Source organism: Budorcas taxicolor, chromosome 11 (genome assembly GCF_023091745.1).
Source record: "Budorcas taxicolor isolate Tak-1 chromosome 11, Takin1.1, whole genome shotgun sequence".
Taxonomy (NCBI): domain Eukaryota; kingdom Metazoa; phylum Chordata; class Mammalia; order Artiodactyla; family Bovidae; genus Budorcas; species Budorcas taxicolor.
The window spans coordinates 50,911,052-50,919,788 of record NC_068920.1 but is presented as its reverse complement, the minus strand read 5'-3'; the positions used below and the strand labels follow the sequence as shown (position 1 = coordinate 50,919,788).

Sequence of the window (8,737 nt, the reverse complement as noted above, 5' to 3'; positions counted from 1 at the left end):
AACCCTTGGGATAGCACGGTTCTGGTGGGGAGGCAGTCTTCTGAGAGAAGGTGCCCACACTGGAGCTGGAGGATGGACCTGGGGGAAGGGGAGAGGCGAAGGATATGGCGTGAGGGGCTCATGGGGGAGCAGCTGGGAGGTGGGCATGGGGGTTGCCACCAGGTGGATGTTGGGGTTACCCTAGGGACAAGGAGCCGGTCTGTACACAGGAAGCCCCCAGCCAACTCAAGGCTCATGCCTGTGGAGTCCCCGTAGCCCGTTGGGGCCCTGGGCCTGGAGTGGGGCACCTGGGACGCTTCCCTCGTCTCCAGGGGACTCTCTCCTGCCCTCCTAGCGCGTGAGCAGCCCACGTGCTGACCGCCACCGCCCACCTGTCCACTGCGCCACGGCCACACCATGTCTGGCTCTTATGACGAGGCCTCGCTAGCTCCGGAAGAGACCACTGACAGCTTCTGGGAGGTGAGTCTTAGGTGCTCCGTGGGTCCCGGGCACCCGACAGCCTGGCTGCGTGGAGACCCAGGCTTCCAGCCACCCACAACCTCAACCCCTGACCCTCAAGCCCTTGGGGCCCCTTGGGAGTCCTCCCATGTTCAGCAGATGGTGGTTGCCATGAAGTGGTCCCTACAGACCACTGCTGCCCCTGCAGAGACCCAGTAGAATTCACAGTGTGGAGCAGGGCCCTCCTGACCCTGCCCTGGGGCCCCTGGCTCAGACTCCTAGTAGTTCACAAGGTCAAGTGCGCACTTTACAGCTTCCTGGGGTTTCACAGCCACACACACCCCCCACCCTCCCCACCACCCTCCCTGTGCTGTGGGCAGGGGGCGGGGCACTGGTACCCACATGTTGTGAGCTCTGGGGACCCCACAGCCAAGAGGCGGAGACAAGCCAGCATTACTGGAGCCTCCCAAAGTATTTGAGACCCAGAAAGACATTTTCCATTGGCTTCCAAAACCCAAAGCACCGCAAACTGCCAAACCTAAATTAATAAGTGTTTAATGAGATGTCTACAAAACATAATATTATGTCAAGAAGCTGCAGCTCAACTCAACACTTATATGACTCTATATAAATATAATAGATTTTGCACGGCAAGAACAGAATGAATAATTCATCCGAGTCCAAGTCCAAATTATAAATATTCTTCCCCACTTGGTGACAGCGAGGAAATTCTATTTAAAGTGGGACGAAGGAGAGAGTCCAGATGGTGGGGAGTGAAGGCTCGGACCCCCAGGGCGTCAGAGCGGGGCGCCCCCCCTACCCCCACGCAGGATGCGGTGGCCAGGGCTGGCGGCCGGGCCGGGGGGGCAATGGGGGCCCCGTGGGAGTCGTGCTTGCTACTCCGCCACCAGGTGGGGAACTACAAGCGGACGGTGAAGCGCATCGATGACGGGCACCGGCTGTGCAACGACCTGATGAGCTGCGTACAGGAGCGCGCCAAGATCGAGAAGGCCTACGCGCAGCAGCTCACCGACTGGGCCAAGCGCTGGCGCCAGCTCCTCGAGAAAGGTGCCCCCTCTCCCCTCCGTGCCCGGCCCGAGCGCACACCCAGGCGCTAACCGGCCCTCCACTGCCCAGTCCCGGGAGCACCCTGCCCCTGGATGCTCCTGCAACCTTCCATCACTGGGCCTTTGCCAGCCCCACCCCTCACATGCACTCTTCCCCTCCCAAACTACCCAGGCCTCTCTGTCGCTGATCAACTCCACTTTCTGCAGTTTTGGATTGAATTTAGAGGGGGAAAAAGACTTTTTGTTGTTTTTGTGCCACGGGGCTTGCAGGATCTCAGTTCCTTGATCAGGGATTGAACCCCGGGTCCACAGGGCAGTGAAAGCCTGGAATCCTAACCACGAGGTCACCAGGGAACTTACAAAACTTTTTATTTTGAAATAATTTAAGCGTAGAGAAAAATTTCTAGAATAGTACAGAGAATTACCTACCTTTCACCCAGACTCACCAGCTCATATTTTATTGGGTTTGTTGTCTCACGCCCTCTATTTATAGGCAGGTCTTTTCTGAGCCATTTAAGTTGGAGACATGCCCCTTCACCCTAAATCCGTCACTGTATTGCTGAAGAATAAGAACATTTGTTTATGTAATCGCTGAAGAATAAGGACATTTGTTTATGTAATCATAGTTCAACTATCAAATTCAGGGCGTTTAATGTGACCCATATGCAAATTTTATGATAGCTATTGTTTGCCCTGGTCCAGATCCTGTGGGTTGTCTGGTTCCAGTGGCTTCCTGTTATGTCACCAGTTGGTTCTTCACTTTTACATTTCCGTCAACATTCCTGGAGCACCAAGAGCTGGCCTGTGAGAACTCATGGGGTCCAAGTTGTCCCCCGTGGGGCTCACAAGCTAATGGAGGAGACAGGCAGCAGGCTCAAAGGCAGATGCTACGTATAAGAAGAATTATGAGGGCTGCTGGCCGAGCTCTGTGAGGATAGAGTATTCAGAGAAGGCTTCCTGGAGGCAGTGGCTGTTCTTGGGCTGTTCTGGAGGATGGATAAAGCTATAGGGAGAGCAGAGGAGGGCGTTTCTGCTGCCATGGGAAGTATGGGGACAGCCTCAGAGAAAGGAGGCTTTAAGGGGGCCTCTGGGCAGGGGGTGGCGAGGACCTGGGAACCCCCGGGCTGTTTCCTCAGGCCCACAGTATGGCAGCTTGGAGCGGGCCTGGGGTGCCATAATGACGGAGGCTGACAAGGTGAGCGAGCTGCACCAGGAGGTGAAGAACAGCCTGCTGAACGAGGACCTGGAGAAGGTCAAGAACTGGCAGAAGGACGCCTACCACAAGCAGATCATGGGCGGCTTCAAGGAGACCAAGGAGGCTGAGGATGGCTTCCGCAAGGCCCAGAAGCCCTGGGCCAAGAAGATGAAGGAGGTGCCTGGTGGGCGGGCGGCTGCCACGGAAGGGGTGAGGTTGGGTGGCAGGGCTCAGGGGGGCAGACTGAACCATGAGAGGGCGTCCACAGACGCTGTGCGCTGCCCCCTGGGATTGTGCCCCTAGGGAGCAGCACTGCCTGCCAGGAGGAAGCATCCCCAGATGGGGCCAGCCCTGCAGGGTCTAACGGGAGGGTGTCCGTGGGGGCTGGCAGTGCAGGGCCACATGCACAGGTGGGTGGGCTCTGCCCCTGAATGCCTGGAGCCGGGGCCTGCACCACTTCTGCCTTTCAAGAGTGTGTGTTCGCAGCTCCCGGCAGAACAGACAGGAGGGATGGGAGGACAGTGATCTCGTTGGCTCCTACATACGAGTAGGCGCCCTGCCCCCTCACCTCCCTCCTCACAGCTAGAGGCAGCCAAGAAGGCCTACCATCTGGCCTGCAAAGAGGAGAAGCTGGCCGTGACCCGGGAGATGAACAGCAAGACGGAGCAGTCGGTCACACCTGAGCAGCAGAAGAAGCTGCAGGACAAAGTGGACAAGTGCAAGCAGGACGTGCAGAAGGTGGTGGCCGGGCCAGGGTCTCGGGGCCCCTTGGAGTGGGTGGCAGCTGAGAGCTGCAGGCCTGGGTCTCACTTCCCCTTTGCCCTGGTGCCCACAGACGCAGGAGAAGTATGAGAAGGTGCTGGATGACGTGGGCAAGACCACGCCCCAGTACATGGAGGGCATGGAGCAGGTGTTTGAGCAGTGCCAGCAGTTCGAGGAAAAGCGGCTGGTCTTCCTCAAGGAGGTGCTGCTGGACATCAAACGTCACCTCAACCTGGCCGAGAGCAGCAGGTAGCTGGGGGTGGCGGCGTAGGGTTGGGGGGGGCAGGGTTTCCTGGGCCCTCATTCTAGTGGCAGGAAGGGAGGGCGGGGCTTCAGGGGCCGGTGGCTGCCTGGGTGAGCGCTGATGCACGCCAGGCCCTCAGGAAAGGTGCTTGGATGGATGGGTAAGCGGCTAAGATGGGGATGGAGAAGGGTGCCCACAGGGCATGCCTGGAGCTGCCCACTCAGAGATCGTGCTTCGAAAACCACCTGATTCCTGGCTGCCAGCACCCTGCTCTTCTGGACGGGCCCTCGCCGAAGCTGAGGTGCATCTTGCCCTGAGCCGCCCGTCTCCCCCATGCACAGCTACATCCAAGTGTACCGGGAGCTGGAGCAGGCCATCCGGGGGGCCGATGCCCAGGATGACCTCAGATGGTTCCGCAGCACCAGCGGCCCTGGCATGCCCATGAACTGGCCCCAGTTTGAGGTGAGGATGTGTGGGGATGGGGTAGAGGGATCTGAAACTGCTGGAAGGAGCCCTGGGGGGCAGCCCCCCAGCCTGACTGCTCCCCTTCCCTGGTGCCCCCCAGGAGTGGAACCCAGACCTCCCTCACACTGCTGCCAAGAAGGAGAAACAGCCCAAGAAGGCAGAGGGGGCAGCGCTGGCCAATGCTGCTGGCGTGGTGGAGTCCACGTCTCAGGCTGGGGACCGTGGCAGGTGAGTGCCTCCTCCGGAGCTGCCTGGGGGGCCCCCACACTGGGGCCACTGAGTTTTACCTTCAGTTCAGTTCAGTTGCTCAGTCGTGTCCGACTCTTTGTGACCCCATGAGTCGCAGCACACCAGGCCTCCCTGTCCATCACCAACTCCTGGAGTTCACTCAAACTCACGTCCATTGAGTCAGTGATGCCATCCAGCCATCTCATCCTCTGTCGTCCCCTTCTCCTCCTGCCCCCAATCCCTCCCAGCATCACAGTCTTTTCCAATGAGTCAACTCGTCTCATGAGGTGGCCAAAGTACTGGAGTTTCAGCTTTAGCATCATTCCTTCCAAAGAACACCCAGGGCTGATCTCCTTTAGAATGGACTGGTTGGATCTCCTTGCAGTCCAAGGGACTCTCAGGCGTCTTCTCCAATACCACAGTTCAAAAGCATCAATTCTTTGGTGCTCAGCTTTCTTCACAGTCCAACTCTCACATCCATACATGACCACAAGAAAAATCATAGCCTTGACTAGACGGACCTTTGTTGTCAAAGTAATGTCTCAGCTTTTGAATATGCTATCTAGGTTGGTCATAACTTTTCTTCCAAGGAGTTCAGTTCAGTTCAGTTCAGTCGCTCAGTCATGTCCGACTCTTTGCAACCCCATGAACTGCAGCACGCCAGGCCTCCCTGTCCATCACCAACCCCCAGAATTCACCTACCTTAGGAGATAAGAAATGGTTTAAATCAGGACAACCTCGTGCTCCTCTCAGTGATAAAGATAGCCAGTCTGTGAGAGCTCCTGTGAGATGCGAGGCGCTGTGCTAACTAAGCGTTTTCCGTAAATTATCTCATTGAAGTCTCCCAGCACGCTGAGGAGTATGTCAATATTCCCATTTTACAGATAGAGAAACCGATACCTAGGGAGGGTAAGTGACTTGCCCAAGGTCACACAGCTGGTTTAGTAAGTCTCAGAGCCAAGATATGTTGCCCAAGAGGTCTGGCTCCAGAGTCCTCACTCACTAAATACGTATATATATGGCTTCCCTGGTAGCTCAACGGTAAAGAATCCACCTGCCAGTGCAGGAGCCTCAGGTTCAATCCCTGGGTCGGGAAGATCCTTTGGAGAAGGATATGGCAACCCACTCCAGTATTCTTGCCTGGGAAATCCCCTGGACAGAAGAAGCTGGCGGGCTATAGTTCATGGTGCCACAAAAGAGTTGGGCATGACTTAGTGACTAAAAATGAGCTTGGCTCATCTCTTTTTCTTCCAGTTTTAATGCTATATGATTGACATACACCACTAAGTTTAAGGTGTACAAAATAATGATGCGACTTACAGACATCATGACATATAGACAGGAATGATTACCACCATAAATTGAGTAAAACATCCATCATCTCCTATAAATTCAAGGTTAAGGAATTAGGAAAGAGTTGTTTTCCTGGTGGTGAGAGCTCAGGATTTACTGTCCTCATGTTCACAGATAACACACAGCAGTGTTGATTTATCGTGTTGCACATTAATTAACACACTGCTCCTCCTACTGGAATGCTCACTCTTGGTCACTGGGTTGTACTGCCCCTCTCAGATGCGGGGTCAGATGTTCTCTGGGGTCTCCTTCAGCACCCCCTCACTCCACGGCTGAGTGATGCTAATAGTCAGTCCTGCTTCCCATGTGTTTAAAGAGCCCTCAGTGAGGGCTCCCTCTTACAAGGCCTGCTCCGGCTTCCGTGGGATTTGGGGTCAGCGCCCTGGCTGGGAGGGGGCAGCGCTAGGGACCAGGTGAGGGGCCGCTCAGGCCGGGCCCTCTCCCTGCGCCTCAGTGTTAGCAGCTACGACAGGGGCCAGACTTACGCCACCGAGTGGTCGGACGATGAGAGCGGGAACCCGTTTGGGGGCAATGAGGCCAACGGAGGCTCCAACCCCTTCGACGAGGACGCCAAGGGAGTGCGTGTGCGGGCGCTCTACGACTACGACGGCCAAGAGCAGGACGAGCTCAGCTTCAAGGCCGGTGAGGGGCGGGCCCGGTGGGCGGGGCCGAGACCAGGGGCGGGCCCGGTGGGCGGGGCCGAGACCAGGGGCGGGCCCGGTGGGCGGGGCCGAGACCAGGGGCGGGCCCGTGCCGGGGGCAAAACCTGCGGAGACCCGTGCCCCCGAGGGCAAGATCTGAGGTGACCCCTGGCCCCGGGGGCAAGACCTGGGGGTGACCTGTGTCCCGGGGGCAAGACCTGGACTGGAGTGCCGGGCGGGCTCTAAGGATGGCAGCGGGGTGCCAGGGGTGGGATCTGGACCTGAGAATAGGGTGGGGGAGGGCCGGAAGGCGGACTGTGGGGGAGCCTGAAGGCAGGGGCGGCTAGGGGAGGGATTGGAGCAGGGAAATGAAGCTGGAGGCGCTGCCGGCCTAGGCCTCCTGGGTGGAGCTGAGACCCAGACTAGCTGGTGACTGGGCCGCACCTGGATGTCGAGGTGTTGGTGGGGCTGGTCCCCGGGTTGGCACTTCGGCAATAATGCGGGAAGGGGGGTGTTGGGGTGGGCCCAGCCTAATCAGAGGGCTTCCGGGGAAGGTGGGGGTGGAGGTCCCACTCCGGCTCAGGTCAATCAGCTCCTCCGTGTCCTCTCCCTCCCTAGGAGACGAGCTCACCAAACTGGGCGAGGAGGACGAGCAGGGTTGGTGCCGCGGGCGGCTGGACAGCGGGCAGCTGGGCCTCTACCCCGCCAACTATGTGGAGGCCGTCTAGCGGCCCCGCCCCCCTCCCCCCAGCCCTCGCTCCTCACCCGCCGCCCCCCTCCGTGGCGCCTCCCGCTCCCCACCCCTGCCCCCCACCCCCCACCCCTGCCATAGAGTTCCAGACATATTTTCCGATCAAGCTTTTATTTTTTTAAAAGTCAAAACAGAACAAAACAAAAAATATAAAGAGACGGAGCATTTGCAGGGCTGCCTGGAGGCCAGGGTGGTGGGACTTGGGGTGATGGCCCCAGGGCAGGTGAGGGTTTAGGACTTAGCCCGACAGCGACATCATCACATCTGCTCTTCAGATCCCACCAAAGAGTCTCCTGCGCCCAGAGGGGTGTCGCCTGGACCCTTCCATCCTCGGTGCCCCCAGCCTTCCCCCCCACCACCCCCATCCCCACCTCAGGCTGCCAGCGCCTGGCCCCAGTCTCCGGGCCTGGTTTTCTTGCCCTCTGCCTCCTGCCGCACCCTGCTCCCCTCCCACCACCTACTCTCAGAGGCCTCTGAAGACCCCCGAGAAGGGGGCCACCCCTTTTAGTCTTCCAGTCTGCCTGGGGGAGTGCCCTTCTCCTAGCCTCGTCCCTGAGGACTGGTGGGGCTGGAGGAGGGATGGTCACCCCCATCTTCTCTGACAGAGGTTTCTGGGGTCCCTAGCCTCTTCAAGACAAGAAGAGGCGTTAGCTGGAGTTGCGGACAGCGTCGCTGGTATAGGAGGAGGGGTGAATAGGGATGGGGTCGGGGAGGGGCTGGGACTCCACTGGGGCCCTTTTTTCCAGCTGTCGGCAAGTTGGGCCCAGTCTCCTCCCCAGAGCCAGACCCCCGCCCCCTAGTCACTAGCAGAGGCCCCATCCTGCTCTCAGGCAGTGGGGAGGGGGCCCCCAAAGCCCAGGGCAAAGCCAGCAACAGTAGCAGCCTCCTCCCGTTTCCTGTGGAGGAGGGCATCTTGCCCGCCCTCCCTCTCTCTCTCTCCCTCCCTCCCCTCCCTCCAAGTCCACCGAAAACTGTAGATCCACCAGGCTAAACCGGCCTTGCCTCCCTCCTCCGTGCCCCTAGTCTGGTCTGCCCAAGGAGACTCCGCGGAGGACCAGGCAGGAGAAAGCCTGCGGCCTGCGGGGAGGGCCTGGGTCTGCAGGGGCCCTGGCCGCCGGGGCAGCACCGTCACCGGGTCTTTCTTCTTGCCCCCCTCCCAACTCCAGCCCTGGCCCCTTGCAGCCCCTCCTCCTGGCGGCCCCCATCTCTGCACGCCTGGGTCTCAGGGAAAGGACTTCCGTGGGCGGGAAGGGGACGAGGGCCTCCCGAGAGCAGCAGTGTCTGCTGAGGTGGGTGGATGGAGGCCGTGCTGGCCTACCAGGTGTTCGTACCAGGGCCCAACCAGCCTGGCCCATAGAGTGGGAAGCCGCCTGGGCAGGCCAGGATCCCCAGGCGGGGGAAGGATGGGAAGCGGCGTCTCTGAGGCCCTGAGACTTGCTGCAGCGGCAGGGGAGGCCGCTGCTCAGGGCTGATGCTCCTGCCAAGCCTCCCGCCGAGCCTCGGGCCTGCAGACACCCCATGCACTCTGCCGGGGTGGCGCTTGGCCGCCCTGGCTTCCAGGTAACAACAACACGACCCCCGGCCCCTCTGCCA

The 8,737-nt window shown here is 59.2% G+C and overlaps 1 protein-coding gene across 1 annotated transcript; it reads left to right on the top strand.

Moving 5' to 3' along the window:
* Positions 1-396: 396 nt before the first annotated feature.
* Positions 397-7,121, top strand: PACSIN1 (protein kinase C and casein kinase substrate in neurons 1). The gene is made up of 9 exons (XM_052648824.1): positions 397-459; positions 1,350-1,506; positions 2,642-2,877; positions 3,283-3,438; positions 3,536-3,711; positions 4,048-4,168; positions 4,272-4,399; positions 6,207-6,394; positions 7,012-7,121. Exons 1-9 carry the CDS (start codon positions 397-399, stop codon positions 7,119-7,121), a joined length of 1,335 nt encoding a protein of 444 aa, XP_052504784.1.
* Positions 7,122-8,737: the final 1,616 nt, after the last annotated feature.

Coding starts and splice junctions, on each gene's coding strand:
- PACSIN1 (XM_052648824.1), top strand. CDS start 397: ATGTCTGGCTCTTATGACGAGGCCTCGCTAGCTCCGGAAGAGACCACT. Junction 3,439..3,535: donor GCAAGCAGGACGTGCAGAAG/GTGGTGGCCGGG, acceptor TGGTGCCCACAG/ACGCAGGAGAAGTATGAGAA. Junction 6,395..7,011: donor CGAGCTCAGCTTCAAGGCCG/GTGAGGGGCGGG, acceptor CTCCCTCCCTAG/GAGACGAGCTCACCAAACTG.